This window comes from Anomaloglossus baeobatrachus, chromosome 11 (genome assembly GCF_048569485.1).
Source record: "Anomaloglossus baeobatrachus isolate aAnoBae1 chromosome 11, aAnoBae1.hap1, whole genome shotgun sequence".
NCBI classification, from domain to species: Eukaryota; Metazoa; Chordata; class Amphibia; order Anura; family Aromobatidae; genus Anomaloglossus; species Anomaloglossus baeobatrachus.
In genome coordinates, this window is record NC_134363.1 from 103,180,331 (window position 1) to 103,198,116 (window position 17,786).

At 47.4% G+C, this 17,786-nt stretch overlaps 1 protein-coding gene across 7 annotated transcripts in view; it reads right to left on the minus strand.

Moving 5' to 3' along the window:
- Positions 1-17,786, minus strand: part of LOC142256662 (epsin-1-like) — a 139,437-nt gene that overhangs the window by 11,801 nt on the left and 109,850 nt on the right. For 4 of the 7 annotated variants that reach the window (XM_075328474.1, XM_075328472.1, XM_075328471.1 and 1 more), the window contains 3 exons: positions 11,384-11,539; positions 10,528-10,629; positions 1,866-2,099 (listed from right to left, as the gene is read on the minus strand). In XM_075328474.1, coding sequence (XP_075184589.1) covers positions 1,866-2,099; positions 10,528-10,629; positions 11,384-11,539 — 492 coding nt within the window. The remainder of the gene's footprint in view (positions 1-1,865; positions 2,100-10,527; positions 10,630-11,383; positions 11,540-17,786) is intronic. The other 3 variants (XM_075328477.1, XM_075328476.1, XM_075328475.1) reach the window with 1 other exon arrangement.

Sequence of the window (17,786 nt, forward strand, 5' to 3'; positions counted from 1 at the left end):
GAAGTGGGGTGTGTGTGTGTTTGTGTGTGTGTGACTGTTTTGATGTGTGAGTGTTGGCCAGACGCAGGGGAGCACAGCTGCAGGGAGATCACAGGGAGCTCTGTGTGTGTGTGTGTGTGTGTGTGTGTGTGTGTGTGTGTGCGTGTGTGTGTGTGTGTGTGTGTGTGTGCGTGTGTGTGTGCGTGTGTGTGTGCGTGTGCGTGTGTGCGTGTGCGTGTGCGCGTGTGCGTGCGTGTGTGCGTGCGTGTGCGTGCGAGAGAGAGATCTGATGTCGGCCAGACGCAGGGGAGGCATGCAGCGTACCTGCTGGGAGATCACAGGTGGATCTGGGAGCCATACAGACGCCTGGGGCTGGTAAGTATGACGATCCTGGGATGGGGGGGTCTGCTTTTAGTGGGGGGTAAACTTACCCCCAACCACAACCATGTCTCCTCGAGAATTAAACCCCCCCGAAAATAAGACCTAGCGCTTTTTTCAGGGCAAAAAAAAAAAAAATATAAGAGTGTCTTATTTTCGGGGAAACAGGGTATTATAGAATACTGGTAGCAGATAGGAACCACAGCAGCTCAGTAGGTAAGTTAGAGAGCGGGGTCACAGAGACATGAACATAGTGCATAAAAGTCAACAAGACTGTGCTGACTCCATAACTACATAGTCCAAGCCACCTCAAGCATTAGCACCAGCAGAAAACTGTGGTAGATAACATGGCTACACATGGCCGAGAAGGTCCATGCATGCACAATTCCAGGAGACCGTTATCTCATGGACTGCATTATGCCAACTGTTAATTTTGATGGAGGGATAATGGGAACATTTTTCATTGAATGGCCTGGACCAGAGAAAGGAAATCTTATTGCTTCATCATACAAGGCATTTGGACAATCATACACTTCCAACTAAGGCTATGTTCACACACTGCGTTTTTTACCTGCGTTTTGGGTCCGTTTTTGCTGCAGAAATTTCTTGAGAAATTCTTGTAACCTTTCTGCAGACATTCCCCAGCAAAACCTATGGCAAAAAAAATTAGCTGTGCACACACTGCGTTTTTTTCTTAAGAAAATTCTTTCAGTAGATTTTCTTAAGAAAAAGAATGAGCATGTCACTTCTTTTCTGCAGCTAACTGCGTTTTTTGCCATAGATAATTGGCACAATAACGCAGGGAGCAACCAGCGGTAAAAACGCACCAAAAACGGACCGAAAACGCACCAAAAACGCACCGAAAACGCGGCAAAAACGCAGGTGCGTTTTTGGTGCGTTTTTTAACACAGGTGCACTCTTAAGAAATTTCTTAAGAAAAATCATTTTTCTAGTGTGAACATAGCCTTATTGGTAACAGTTTGGGGAAGGCCATTTTCTGTTCCCCATGACCGTACCCAAAAACAAGGTCCATAAAGGCATGGTAGAGTGATGTTTGGTATGGAAGAACTTGACAGGCCGCACAAAGACCTGATCTCAACCCTTTGTAGCACCTTTGGGATTAACTAGAACAAAGATTGTTAGCCAAGCCCTCCAATATCGGCAGCTAATGACAATTGCTCTTTTGGATGAATGGGCCAAAACTCCCAAAGACACACTCCAAAATCTTGTCAAAAGCCTTTTCAGGAAAATGGAAATTGTTATATCTAAAAGTGGAGATCATCTCCATATTTATAACTATTAATTTAGAACTGGATATGATAAGTCATGAAGGTGTAATATGTAGGACCCACAACTGTTGTCTAAACAGTGTATGCTCCATATATGTAGATAGGCCATAAATGTCTCCATTCAGATACAACCCATTTTAGGCAGTACACATAAAAGGTTAAGATCAAGCTTTTTACGTGATCCTGAGTTAGGGTACTCTTATATTAATTATCACTCACCTGTAACTAGGAAGGGGTTTGAGGTTTTTGTGTTTTGTAGGGTGGGTTTTGAAATAAGAGAGTCCAAATCTACGAGAGCTGCATTAGGCCCCAGAAATGACTCAGGCGTTTTCCTTGTAGGCCTAGAGCTTTCAGAAAGTGATCCACTCATTGCTGCCATGTCAAAGGCATCTGGACTCTTTGATCCAAGCGAGCGTGACATTGGAACTTCTCCAGCTAGAAGGTCTAGCTCACCTGTAGGAAAAACAAAGAAGGACATTAAGGAAAATAAGTACACCTGTCATTATACACAGGTAACCAAAATGTGTGATCAAGATGACCAGCCAGCAATGAAAACAGCATGAAAGAGAAGCAAGGAACTTGAGAACCTTTTCAAGAAAAAGTGAACTGAAAAGTGAAAGTTGACAGTTTGAAAAAGCAGCAAAAACCACACGTGGACATTGTCTTAAATTGGCATTTATAGGAACATATAATGCAAATTAACCAGTAAAATTAGTGGTTTCCATTCCAGTTTAGTTGCCTTCCACAATTTGAACCCTTTTATGTTGGGCAGTTCAGTACATGTTCTTCTGAACGAAGCTTCAGCCAGCAGCCATTTCTCCCTCACATCGAAGTGCATGCTTGGCCAAGAACTCCTGTGTTCTCAATGAAAAACTCTGGAGGTAGCTTATCTCCGGGAAAACAAATCCCACAAACTCAGCCATGCCCTACTCTATATTGTCCTGTGTGCCGCTATGAGACAACTGATTGCATCAGAAGTCTCCTAACTAAGGAGGTGGGAGTTCATTTGGCCAGGAGCTGAAGAAGGAATCAATTAATTGAAGATTAAGAACCACATTAGGATGATCCTGTAGAGAATACTGCGGAGTAATAAACTGTGATGTTAACTAGATTTCTTGTCAGTCACTTTTAAGCTTAATGGACCTTTAAACAGAAAAAAAAAATAGATAAAGTTATTGACCACTAATCAAAGCTTTTACAGCGAAATTCTTATGTAAGAAGCATTGAATAGTTGTAAAATTTTGGTGCAACTTAAAGCTGCACTAAACTTTTGTAAATTTTGGTGGTCTGCCATTTTTGTCCAGCTAAAAAAAAAGTGGATGGGTCTGAGGCCTGGCAACTAACGCTCGTCAAATTCATGATGAGCGGCGGTGTTTGCTATGTCATAAATCTCACTTAAAGGGGTTATCCGGCTTCTTTAACTTTTTTTTTTATTTCCCTATTGGGCTACATTGGGGCAGGTAAGTAGATAGAGACCACTTACCTGCCCCGCTGTCAGCCCCTCTCCCCCGGCTCAGTGCAGTCATGTGACCGCTCCTGACGCGATTTTGCTGCTTCCGGTCATTTCATGTCAACATGGGCAGGGCCATGTTGACATGCAAATGTGGAACAGCATGTCGCCTCCCTGCTGGGCGGTACAGTGTGATGAGCCCCGCCCCCTTCCCTGCACCCTCCCACACATTCCCCCACACCTCTTTTACTCTCCAGTAACCACCCCCTGCACTGCTGTGGGGTCCGTGACCTGGGAAAGGGGCCTGGCGGCGGCTGCCGTGGTGTCAGCGCCAGCACCGGGCCCCCTGCTCAGGATCACACATTCAAATGTACCGGCATCACAGATCACAGATGCCGGTACATTTGAAAGTGCTGATGAGAAGCAGCGCAGCGCTGCTTCTCATCACTGTCCCTCCGGCTGTCTGTGCTCTCTTCAGCACAGCAGTGATGTCACTACTGTGCTGATATGTCCAGAGCACAGACAGCTGGCGAACGTGCAGGAGCGGCGGGGACCGAGGACGGTTGAGTATGTACTCCCTACATGTGTTCCCTATGGGGGGGGGGGCGTGTGCAGAGCCATATGTGTGTGTGTGCGGTGCAGAGCCATATGTGTGCATGTGCAGAACCATATGTGTGCGTGTGCGGTGCAGAGCCATATGTGTGCGTGTGCAGAGCCATATGTGTGCGTGTGCGGTGCAGAGCCATGTGTGTGCGTGTGCGGTGCAGAGCCATATGTGTGCGTGTGCAGAGCCATATGTGTGCGTGTGCAGAGCCATATGTGTGCGTGTGCGGTACAGAGCCATATGTGTGCGGTGCAGAGCCATATGTGTGCGGTGCAGAGCCATATGTGTGCGGTGCAGAGCCATATGTGTGCGGTGCAGAGCCATATGTGTGCGTGTGCGGTGCAGAGCCCGATGTGGGGCTGTTATTTGCAATGCTGTAGTGATACCAGGTCAGGTGCTGGGGAAGAATACTGACAGGGAATGTGTGTGCAGGGGGCGGGCAGAGGGCGAGGCTGGACACTGGGGTGGGTGGTGACAGCTCTGACTGAGGTTTTGCACAGGAAGTGGTCATGTTTGCTGGATCTGAATGTAAACAAGGAGCTGCAGAGAATAAAGGGATAATTCAAGAGGAACAAAAGTTAGAAAACAAAAAATGTGTTTGTGTTGTGTTGGTGTGATTTATATGACAATACAGCACAGATAAACTGAAAAATTTTTGTTAAGCTAATGTCGGACAACTCCTTTAAGCAGGAGCACATCACTTTATACCAAGTCTGATTCATTAAGATGTGTGCGCCTCTTAATGAATCAGGAGCCTCGGGCTGAAAACAGTACCCTCTCCACATCCCAATATCACCACTACTCTGCATCTTCATAATACAGACGTCAATACAACGGTGATGGATGGAGCCGTCTGGTTCCTTCTTCCAGCAATCAGTGTGTGTGACAGACAGCAGAGGTGATGACGTCACTTCATCACGTCTGCTGTGCAGAGACAGTGCACCGGAGACCAGAGCAGAGGGAGCAAGGTGATTGTGTCTTTTGGTTTTTTTAATACATGTTATGAGATGTAGGCTTGTAAATTTTTAGGGCTATGCAGGGGCTCATGAAGTATATAGGGGAAATGTGAAGACTCATGCCGGACATGGGACGCTATGTGGGGGCTCATACTGTATAAGGTGGGCTATGTGGGGGTTCATATGCCATACAGAGGGTTAAGTAAGGGCTCATACGTTAGAAGGGTTGTGTGAAGGCACATACTGTATATAAGTTGGCTTTTTGAGGGCTCAAATTGTATACAGAGAGGCCACGTGGGAGTTCATACTGTATATAGGGACTATGTGGGACTCACTATGTAAGGGTACTGTGTGCAGGATCATACTTTATCTAGGGAGGATATGTGGGGGATTATACTGAATAAAGGGAGACTGTGTGGGAGCTCATAATGTATATAATGATACTGTGGGGGCTTATTCTGCATACGGGGGGGCTATGTGGGGATTCATACAATAAATATGGGGAGGCAATGTGGCAGCTCATACTGTATATACAGGGGCTGTGTGAGGGTTCATACTGTATATAGCTGCCTGTAGGTGGGCTGATATGGTTTATAGGTAGGTGTCATCACTAATTTGCTCAATATTAAGTGATACAATTTGTACCAATATAAAATAATATATTTATTATGTTAATATTACTTTTGAGCAAAATTCAATTCAGCCTATTGGCTTTGCACTTCACAACAGTCAATATCTCTGATCACTTGGGAAAATTTAATTGCTCACCCCTGAACTAAAGCATTATCATTGTTATATGCCAGCATAGTGTTGGAGTCTGGCTAGATTTAATTAGTGTTTTAATCATAAAATAGCTTAGGCTGACAATACATACTGTAATAAAAGTTAAATGGGATTTTGATTACTTGGACAACCCCTTCTCAATCACCATGTTCCTTCAAATCTGACATGCAGAGAAAGTAAGAGCAGCTATGGCACTAACTTCTTCCAGACTGATTTCCCGAAGGCGGAGGACAGCTTAGTGGTAGTGATTGACAGCGGGGCTTACGTGACATAGTATCACGGGAGTCCCAAGAAAGCCGGTACTGAAAGAATTGGAAACTCACCAGCACCATAGGCAAATCTAGGTATTATTTCTGGAACACAGTGATAGAGAAGGGTAGAGTAGTGGATATCTCTTTAACCCCTCAAGCCCCCGTGCGCTTTCAGTTTTTCCGTTGGTTTTTTTTACTCCCCTTATTCCGAGACCCGTAACTTTTTTACTTTTCTGTCAATCTTGCCATATAACAGCTTGTTTTTTGCAGGACGAGCTGTACTTTTAAATGAAACCATAAGTTTTACCATATAGTGTACTGGAAAACCGCAAAAAAATTCCCAAGTGTGGAAAAACTGCAAAAAAGGGTAATCGCACAATAGTTTTTGAGATATTTTATTCACCATGTTCACAATATGGTAAAACTGATGTGTGGGTATGATGCCTGAGGTCGGCGCGAGTTTGTAGACATCAAACATGTATAAGTTTACTTGTATCTAAGGGGTTAAAAAATTTCACAAGCTTGTAAAATAAAAGTGACGTACGTTCTGCGCCATTTTCCGAAACCTGTAGCGTTCTCATTTTTTGGGATCGATGGCTCAGTGACTGCTTATTTTTGCGTCTCGAGCTGACATAGGTACCATTTTTGTGCAGATGCTACATTTTGATTTCCTGTTATTGCATTTTGGGTAAAACTTGCGGCAAACAAAAAACGTTATTTTGGCATTTGGAATTTTTTTGACGCTAAGCAGTTTACCAATAAGATTAATTGATTTTATATTTTGATAGATCGGGCATTTCTGAACGTGGCGATACCAAATATGTGTATATTTATTTTTTGTAACCCTTTAATTTTCAATGGGGTGAAAGGAGGGTGATTTGAACTTTTAGGTTCTTTTTTTTATTTTTTAAATTTTTATTTTTTTTTATTTTACTAGTCCCCCTAGGGGGCTATAGCGATCAGCAATCTGATCGCTCTGCCCTATCTGCGGATCACAGCTACACAGCTGTCAACAACAGATATGATCACTTCCTGATTCACTCGGCTCCGGGCCTAGTGAAACCGAAAGTGACTCATGATAGCTACAGGAGTCATCACATGACCCTGTGCTACCATGGCAACCACCAGAAGTCACGTGATCACGAACGTGACTTCCGGTGGGGGCAGCGGTAAGTGAAAATCATGGCCGCGCGCATATACATCTCGCTGCCAGACTTTGGCAGTGAGATGTAAGGGGTTAAATGTTGCAAGTGGAAGCGATTCCACTCGTAACATGAAGGCACACATGTCAGCTGTTGAAAACAGCTGATATGTGCGCGGATCGCCGCGACCTGGCCACGGCAGGGGGTGGGGATTAACGTCACACGATCCATGACGGATAGATCAGTTATGGGTCGTGAAGGGTTTAAACAAGTCTCAATAAATTCCCCCCCAGCTTTATTATTTATGTACCCTGTTTCCCCAAAAATAAGACACGGCCTTACATTTTTTTTTTGCCCGGAAAAAAGCACTAGGTCTTGTTTTCAGGGGGTGTTTTATTCTCGAGGAAGCATGGTTGGGGGTAAGTTTACCCCCCACAAAAAACAGACCACCCCCCTCTTCCCAGGATCGTCATACCAGCAATAATGAAGTGTTCTGCAGTATCTTTAACTCTTTTACTCTCTCTGCATGGACACTTCATTATTGAACCGCGGCTAGGTCTTATTTTCAGGGGATGTCTTATATTTAAGCGTCCCTGAAAACTCCTGCTATGTCTTCTTTTCGGGGAAACATGGTATGTAATGGTGTGTAAATGTATTAAAATATTTAACTGTTATTGGCTTTCCAGGGCCGCTCCCTTCTGCCTTAAGCCCACATGAGCTAAGAACAGACTCACTGGATCACACAGAGGCTTGTGTGTGAACAGGAGGTTGCTTTCTCAGTGTGGTCTGGGGAGTCTTGCTTTGGTGTACTGGAAAAAACACACAGAGCGGTCATGTAGGTGGCAAAAAGTCAGGAGAGGAGCAGGGAACTGGGTTAGACTGCAATGTGTAAGTGCTGTAATACACTTGCAGTCAAAATGCCAGCAGCTATGATTGGTTGTAGAGTGTAAAAATAAATAATTTGAAGAAAGAAAGAAAGAAAAAAAAAAACAACAAAAAACGAAGTAGGGTCCCCCAGCAAAGATAAACCAGACAGCTACAGGCTGCAACCCCCCGATGTGCACGTTATCTTGGCTGTGTATCAAAACACGAGGGATCCCTTGTACCTTTTTTAAAATTAATTAAATAACAAAGTTTAAAAAATGGCATTCAGTACTTCCCCAATTTTGAATACCAGGCCAAGATAAAGCAGACAGTTCGGGGCTGGTATTCTCAGGCTGGAAAGGCCCATGGTTATGCCCCCCCAGCCTAGATATAGCAGCCCACAGCTGCAATTAGATGTGACAATTTTGGCACTTTACCCAGCTCACCCCCAATTACCATGGAGTGCTGTAAATTGGGTTAATGTAAGGATTTAATGACAGCTATGATTTGTTAAAAAAAAAAAAAGAAATCACAGCCATCATCAAGAGCAAGGTTGGTAATGGGGAGGGGTCTGAGACCCCCTATTAGTAATCCTGTAAGTAAAAAGAAAAAAATACAAAAATCCTTTATTTAAATAAACAAAAAAAACCCCTCTTTCTCCAACTTATTTACCCCAAAACACCCATGCTAGTCCAACGTAATCCACATGAGGTCCATGACCTGTGGCTCTGCTACACTTGAGATCACAGTGCACGTCATATTAGATAACGTGACCACTCACTATGGCTTTAAAGGCACACTGGCGTCACTGAGTTCACGGCTGGATGTTCCCACTGTACCCCAGTTGTGACCTCAGATAACTAACCTGAGAAGAGCTCATTGATCTCACCTCAGCTGAAGTCATTAAACTCGTTACCGGAGTAAGCAATGTGGGCACAGTGAGTATTTGCGTGCAGACATATTTGCACCAAATCTGCATCTCCTGGCAAAATAAACCGCACCAAAGGTGCATCAAAACACATTCGTTTCTGGTGCGGTTTTTTTGCAGGATATGCAGACTTTGTGCAGAAATACTCACTGTGTACACAATGTTTAATCCAGTAATCCGGCATTGAGTTCAATAACTTCAACTGAGGTGAGGTCAATGAGTTCATCTCAGGTCAGTTCACCTGAGGTCACAGCTGAGATACCTTGGGAACCTCCAGCGGTGACCTCAGGGGAACTCCGTGAAGTCATTGCTCACAGCTGAGGCTCAGTCAGTGTGTTCAGCAGCTCACAGTGAGTGGTCACGTTTTCTAAAATGACCGGGCACTGCGACCTCAGATGTAGCAAAGTCGGGATCACCATAGGACCTAGTGGAGATTACGTCAGGCATGTAGGGGTATTTTGGGCAGTTAATAAATTGGAGAAAGAGGGTGTTTAAAAAAAAATAAATAAAAAAAAATCAAATCTGTCATTAACTCCTTATATTACCCCGACGGCCACCACTTCAAGGCAATCATGATGAGCGGGGTGAAGCGACGGAATTGTCGCATCTAATAGACAATTTAAGGGTGGTTGCGGGATGCCATTTTTAGGCTGGGGGCCCCAATAACCATGGCCCTCCCCAGCCTAAAAATACCAATGCACAGGTGTCCACTTTATCTTGGCTGAATGTCAAAATTGTGGGGGACCACATGCCGTTTTTTAAAATTTAAATTTTAAAAAAGCCACATGGGGTCCCTTGCATTTTGATACACAACAAATATAACACGCACAGGTGGGGGCTGCAGCCTGTAGCTGTCTGCTTTATCTGCGCTGAGTATCAATATACGGAGGGGACCCCACGCCATTTTTTTCTCATTTAATTTATTTTTACACTCCACAACCAATCACAGACGCTGGTAGCCTGACAGCAAACAATCAGATGCTGTCACAGAGGGTGGGTGAGCAAAGCAGTGAATATGCATGAGAGCTAATGAGCGGACCCGGAAGTGGTGTCACAGCCACTCTGGAGACTCGGTATGTATAACGGTCCTGCTTTGCAGCCCTTTAGCCTTTCCTACTTCCATTTTACAGCACAATGTTTAGGTCCCTACAGACATATATCGGGGACTACATCTGGGAAGATGTTCGAGTTAAAGTCCAGTCCCAAATTGTACTTTTTTTTAAAGTTTGGCTGGAAACGCCGAATTTAAACATTTGCGGATTCTCCCTTCTCTAGCACTGTGCAGCGCATCGTGCTGTGTAAACAGGACCTACGCTGTGGGGAACAAAGGCAGATTATATGCACTGAGCGATTGATTACTGATCGTTCTATGAGCAAGGAAGATGTAGTCTGCTGTCTAAGCAAGCTTGTAAGTGATCGGTGATCAGCAAATATGGACACGATCGTTTAATGAAGCTCATCGGCCAAACACACTAATTCTTGCTTTAAATGCATCAGAAATACTTCATTTTATGATACAACCTCTGAAAATGTGGAATCATTACTAAAGTTTCTGTTCTGTTCTGCTCATTTACTAATAAACATTCTGATAAGAATCACAGGCACCATGGCTGTTTCAGAGCATATGGTGCAGTCTACGGCCAGCTTTACAAATAAGTCAATGAAAATGATATGATTAATAGCTGGTTTAATAATTTGCAAAAAAAAGAAAAATCTAAAAGTAAAAGGAGCAAAAAAAATGTTTCATTTACCAATAGGTTCTTTTTGTGCCTTCAATAACATTTTTTAAGAAAACCCAATATTATGAGACAAATAACAGCAACATGTGCAAAAGACAAGCAAAAAGCTGAGGGGAAATGGATTCACAGTAAGCAAGCAGGTAGGAAAGAGAGCACTTCCAAACCTGTGCTGCTTCCTGAATGGGGAAGGGTAGTCCTCAGGTTGTCAAAATCGGAAAACTCATCTTTATCTGCAGAATTGATGAACTGGTCAAAGGTGGTACTGGCTAAGGAGGCAGGTGGAGCAGACAGACAGGCACATACACAAAGACAAACAGGTTAAAAACAAGACAAGTCCCACAAAAGACAGGCAAAATAATGGAGCATTATTAAAAGAATGATCCTGATTGTCATAAACCTAGAATAATGCAAATTCTGCAACAAAACTGGGAAAACATGACTTAGAAAGAAAGCAAGCACATTAAGTCCATGACTGATGTACCTATTGTTCGGATATGCACCATAGGGTTTCTTGGAAACCTTATGTCATAATCCAGAAGCAGAGCAGAAGGAAAGTCATAGGCAGCACACAGCCTGTAAAACTCTGCACAGCATTTACACATGCCCCACTGCTCGATTTTCAGGAGGGTATGAAGCAAGGCGATAGCAAATGCAGATCGAAAAACTGCTAAGAGTATTAATGGGGAATCTAACATGAGACACACAGCTTGTCTGATGCAGGCCCACCTCTGGAGCCCACACACCAATCCAAAATGAATCAGTTATAAATAAATAGGGGGTGGCCATGCATGAGGGCAGCTCTCCAAATTCATTGCCATAGGATTTTTCTGAAGAAGTTAATTGAGAAACCCAGCCAAAGATCTGATCACTTGGTCAAAAGCTTGAGGCTGCACTACTGAAAAATGCTGGTGTCCACTGCAGTGTAGTGATTGAGTCATGGAGAACGTAGGGTATAATCCCCAACAATTACATATTGGCAGTCTGTTCTAACATTTCACTACAACCAAAATGAAAACCTACCCACGGTCCCATTTGTACTTGGTTTAGAAGGAGACCCTCCCCAGGGATCAGGGAAGGTTGCTGCAGGAGCCCATGGGTCCGTCGTCTGCTTAGCTGCCACAGAAGGACTTGAAGTCCAAGGGTCATTACTATGAGCGCCAACAGTAGGAGCAGAACCTTAAAAAAAAAAAAAAAAAAAGGCAATACAAAAGAAACAATGTTAACAACATCTGAACTAGAATAAAGAGGGGGGGGGAGTCACAGGAAAACCTGAACACAAGAAAACACCCCCGAATGTATCACCAAGGACAATAACTAGTGATAGGTAGCGACTCAAAAGCAACATAAACCTATATAAGAATGTGAGTCAAGAATCCACCAGAAAATTAAATGCAAAAAGACTTAGTTTATTGAACACATATTATAAATGAAGTACAATACAAAACACAAAAGGGTGCTCAGCAAGGAATCCAAGTAAGAAGGGATACAACATTGCAGGTTAGACTACATAGATAGGGTGGGTATAAAGTGCACGTGCATAGTAGCAGCAAAATAGTTTTTAAATTCAATATATTAAAGAGCCCTCCAAGCCCACTGCTAGAGGTAAAGTGCACATAAAAAATTGTATAGATAGCCAGAGGGCCAAGGATGTCATATGACAAGGCACTCACCCATAATCCCCTAATATCCAGCAATGTACAGTCATGGACAAAAGTTTTGAAAATGACACCAAAATTATTTTTTCACATGATCTGTTGCCCTCTGGTTTTTAATTGTGTTTGTCTGATGTTTACATCATATACAGAAATATAATTGCAATCATATTCTGAGTACCAAAGAAGGGAATTTTGTTTACTTACCGTAAATTCCTTTTCTTCTAGCTCCAATTGGGAGACCCAGACAATTGGGTGTATAGCTTCTGCCTCCGGAGGCCACACAAAGTATTACACTTAAAAGTGTAAACCCCTCCCCTCTGCTATACACCCTCCCGTGCATCACGGGCTCCTCAGTTTTGGTGCAAAAGCAGGAAGGAGGAAACTTATAAATTGGTCTAAGGTAAATTCAATCCGAAGGATGTTCGGAGAACTGAAACCATAACCAAGAACAATTCAATCTGAACAACATGTGTACACAAAGAACTAACAGCCCGAAGGGAACAGGGGCGGGTGCTGGGTCTCCCAATTGGAGCTAGAAGAAAAGGAATTTACGGTAAGTAAACAAAATTCCCTTCTTCTTTGTCGCTCCATTGGGAGAGCCAGACAATTGGGATGTCCAAAAGCAGTCCCTGGGTGGGTAAAAGAATACCTCGGTAAAAAGAGCCGTAAAACGGCTCCTTCCTACAGGTGGGCAACCGCCGCCTGAAGGACTCGTCTACCTAAGCTGGCATCTGCCGAGCGTAGGTATGCACTAGATAGTGCTTCGTGAAAGCGTGCAGACTCAACCTGGTAGTCGTCTGACACGCCTGCTGAGCCGTAGCCTGGTGCAGCAACGCCCAGGACGCCCCCACGGCTCTGGCAGAATGGGCCTTCAGCCCCGAAGGAACCTGAAGCCCAGCAGAACGGTAGGCTTCAAGAATTGGTTCCTTGATCCACCGAGCCAAGTTGACTTGGGAGCTTGTGACCCTTTACGCTGGCCAGCGACAAGGACAAAGAGTGCATCCGAGCGGCGCAGGGGCGCCGTACGGGAAATGTAGAGTCTGAGTGCCCTCACCAGACCTAACAAGTGCAAATCCTTTTCACGTTGGTGAACCGGATGAGGACAAAAAGAAGGTAAGAAGATATCCTGATTGAGATGAACAGAGGATACCACCTTCGGGGGAAATTCCGGAACCGGACGCAGAACCACCTTGTCCTGGTGAAACACCAGGAAGGGGGGCTTTGCATGACAGCGCTGCTATGTCAGACACTCTGCGGAGTGACGTGACTGCCACTAGGAAGACCACCTTCTGCGAAAGGCGTGAAAGAGAATATCCCTCATTGGCTCGAAGGGTGGTTTCCGAAGAGCCGGTATCACCCTGTTCCGATCCCAGGGTTCTAGCCGACGCTTGTAAGGAGGGACTATGTGGCAAACCCCCTGCAGGAACGTGCGTACCTGAGGGAGTCTGGCTAGACGCTTCTGAAAAAAACACAGAAAGCGCCGAAACTTGTCCCTTAAGGGAACCGAGAGACAACCCCTTTTCCATTCCGGATTGAAGGAAGGACAGAAAGTGGGCAAGGCGAATGGCCAGAGAGTAAAACTCTGATCAGAGCACCAGGATAAGAAAATCTTCCACGTCCTGTGGTAGATCTTGGCGGACGTTGGTTTCCTGGCCTGTCTCATAGTGGCAATGCCTCTTGAGATAACCCTGAAGACGCTAGGATCCAGGACTCAATGGCTACGCAGTCAGGTTGAGGGCCGCAGAATTCAGATGGAAAAACGGCCCTTGAGACAGCAAGTCTGGCCGGTCTGGTAGTGTCCACGGTTAGCCTACCGTGAGATGCCACAGATCCGGGTACCACGACCTTCTCGGCCAGTCTGGAGCGACGAGGATGGTGTGGCGGCAGTCGGATCTGATCTTGCGTAACACTCTGGGCAGCATCGCCAGAGGGGGAAATACGTGAGGCAGTGGAAACTGCGACCAATCGTGAACTAATGCGTCTGCCGCCAGAGCTCTGTGAGCTTGAGAACGTGCCATGAATGCCGGGACCTTGTTGTTGTGCCGGGACGCCAATAGGTCGACGTCCGGCTTCCCCAGCGGCAACAAATCTCTGAAACACGTCCGGTCGAAGAGACCATTCCCTGCGTCCATGCCCTGGCGACTGAGAAAGTCTGCTTCCCAGTTTTCTACGCCCGGGATGTGAGCTGCGGAGATGGTGGAGGCTGTGGCTTCCACCCACAGCAGAATCCGCCGGACTTGCTGGAAGGCTTGCCGACTGCTTGTGCCGCCTTGGCGGTTGATGTATGCCACCGCCGTGGCGTTGTCCGACTGAATTCGGATCTGCCTGTCTTCCAGCCATGGCTGGAACGCTTTTAGGGCTAGACACTGCCCTTCCCTCCAGAACATTGATCTGGAGGGAGGACTCTGCTGAGTCCATGTACCCTGAGCCCTGTGGCGGAGGAAGACCCCCTGACAGACTCGCGTCCGCCGTGACCACAGCCCAGGATGTGGGCAGGAAGGACTTTTCCTTCGAGAAGAAGTGGGAAGAAGCCACCACTGAAGGGAGGCCTTGGCTGCCCGAGAAGGAGCAACGTTCTTGTCGAGGGACGCTGTCCCATTTGTGGAGAAAGTCCCATTGAAGTGGGCGCAGATGAATCTGCGCAAACGGAGCTGCCTCCATTGCTGCCACCAACTTCTCTAGGAAATGCATGAGGCGCCTCAAAGGGTGTGACTGGGCTCGAAGGAGCGATTGCACCCCTGTCTGTAGTGAACGCTGTTTGTCCAGCGGAAGCTTCACTATCGCTGATAGAGTATGAAACTCCATGCCGAGATATGTCAGTGATTGTGCCGGTGTCAATTTTGACTTTGGGAAAATTAATGAACCACCCGAATCTCTGGAGAGTCTCTAGAGCAATGTTCAGGCTGTGTTGCCATGCCACCCGAGAGGGGGCCTTGACCAGTACATTGCCTGAGATAGTAGGACCGCTAGGCGCAGCGCAGGAAGCGCTGATATTCTGGTACAATCGGCACGTGGAGATAAGTATCCCTGATGTCGATTGACGTTAAGAAGCCTCCTTGGGCCATCAAGGGCGATGGCAAGCGGAGAAATTCCATCCGGAACCGTCAGGTTCCCTGTCCGTTGAGCAGTGTGAAGTCCAGAACGGGTCGGAGTGATCCGTCCTATCTGGTACCACGAACAAGCTGGAGTAAAAAACCGCGACTAAGTTCTTGAAGGGGAACGAGGATCGCAACTCCTCCTGCCTTTGGAGTGTTCACCGCCTGGAAACGTGCCTCGGCTCCCTCGGGGAACGGAGATGCTCTGAAGCAACGAGTCGGAGGACGAGAACTGAGCTCTATCCTGTGACCGTAAGACAGAATGTCTCCTACATCGGTCTTGGACATGTGGGGACCACTCCCCTGACCTGGACCGCCATGCAGAAAAGGTTCTCTGTGCACGGCGGAGGATGAAAATACCACCGCCTGAGACGTCAAAGACGCTAATTGCGGAGCACAGGAAGACCGCATTGATCTCAGACAGAGCAGCTGAGATAGCCTGGGGTGCCCACCCCTGCAAAGGCTGGGGCAACGGACGCGCCTATGGCTTCATAGATGGATCTCATTAGGAGTTCTATCTGTCTGTCCGTGGCATTCTTGAGCGTGGATTCGCCAGCCACTGCTACTACTGATCTAGCCGCCAGTCAAGAGGCTGGAGGGCGCCTTATGACACTGAGCCCAAACCTTAACAACGTCAGAGGGGAAGGGACAACGTGTGTTATAAGGCGTTCAGTAAAACGCTTGTCCGGGAAGGTGTGCTTCTGGACAGTATCTGTGAAGCCTTGAGAGCCACGTCCGGACAGAGTCCTGGGTTGCGACCTCCGTCCCATCCTCTAGAGGGTCCTCAAGCGGAGACCCTTGGAGAAGTCGGGGAAGATTCCAAGCAAGGCTGCTTAGCCGGACTGGGACTGCGGTTCGTGCTGGAGTTCACCACGTAATAACTAGAGGCCACCCCAGGAACACGCTTCGTCGCAGACCGATAGAGGCCTGGGGCGATCCCGCAGTGCCCGGGGCCTGTGTAAGGGGCCGGTCTGGACTGCAAACTCCTAGTCTCTTAGCCGACCATTTGTCCATAGCCTGAGACATGGATAGTGAAAATGGCCCAGAGAGTTTCTCAGCAAAAGCTGCAACTCTGTCCCTGCCGCCTGGACAGGGAACGCCGGCGGAGCCCAGTGCCCCCGTCTCCGGCTGAGCGAGTGCCACATGGCACGAGCAATGTTCACAGTGACCACTGAGGATACATATGTATAGCCGAACTGTGAAACTGCATACAAACATTATATATCCATATATACAGTTCATCACATATACAGTTCATCACTCTAGGGGGGCCCAGCATCGAGAAGAAGCCCCCTGGTGTACCGACCCTGAAGCAGTATGTGCTGCTGAAAATATGGCTGTCGGCGTATACAGTGGAGGGGGGAGCCGTGGGCGTAACCCCAAAAGTGCGGGAATCTGGTACCCTGAGTGAAACGTGAGGGGGGCGGAGGACAGCCAAGTGTGCTCCAGCCCTCACTGCTAGCCTCCGACTGACCGTCCCGCCCTTCCCCCTGACTGGCAGGGCCAGGGACGGGAGTTTAAGGCGCTAGGCCGCAAAAGCCGGGAGCTAAAGTTACAGACCGCGGCCGGCAAGCAGGTGCGGTCGGCGCGGTGGTCGCCAAGTCTGAGACCAAGGTGCTCTCTGCACCGTCCCCAAGGGGACACTGAGTAACTTGCGGGGATCAGCGTGCTTCGTGAGGGGGGCGGAGGACAGCGAAGTGTGCTCCGGCCCTCACTGTCGGCGTCAGCCCGACTGTGCCGCCCTTCCCCCTGACTGGCAGGTCCGGGGGCGGTTTAATGATTGAACAGTGCCCGGGGCCTGAATCACCAGCCTGGACTGTAAGGCTTCTCCAGGAGTAGCCAAAAAAGCACAGTGCGACCATGCAGTGTAAATCTAGCATACAAGCATATATATTACACTTCGGCACTCAGTGGGGCCAGCACCTCAGGTGCTGCTTACCGACCGCTCAAGCGGTTGTGTGATCACTAGAATCCCTGCCTAGGCCTCCCAGTGTTGTCTCTCCTCTCCAGCGTCAGAATTGCTGACAGGAATGGCTGCCGGCGTTCTGTGGGGAGGAGGGGGCCGTGGGCGTGCCCTAGAAAGTGCGGGAATCTAGTGCCCCACTGTGCTGAGTGAGGGGGGAGGAGGATACAGAGTATGCTCCAGCCCTCAGCACTGACGTCTTGTGCAGCGTCCCGCCCTTCCCCTGACTGGCAGGCCTGTGGGCGGGAATAAGCGAAACTAGGCCGCAAAAGTCAGGGACTAAAGTTATAAGCGCGGCCGGCAAATAAGCGCGGCCGGCGCGGTAGTCCCCGGCGCACTAACACACCCAGCAGTGCTGCAGTGTGTATGGCACAAGTGCTCCATGCGCGGTCCCCACGGGGACACAGAGTACCTCACAGTAGCAGGGCCTTGTCCCTGATGATACTCGGCTCCTGTCCAGCAGATTCCCCAGGGGCTGCGGAGGGAGCACGGTCCCAGTGCCTGGAGACCGATTAGGATCCCACTTCAAGCAGAGCCCTATAGGGATGGGGAAGGAAAACAGCATGTGGCTCCTGCCTATGTACCCGCAATGGGTACCTCAACCTTAACAACACCGCCGACCAGAGTGGGGTGAGAAGGGAGCATGCTGGGGGCCCTATATGGGCCCTCTTTTCTTCCATCCGACCTAGTCAGCAGCTGCTGCTGACTAA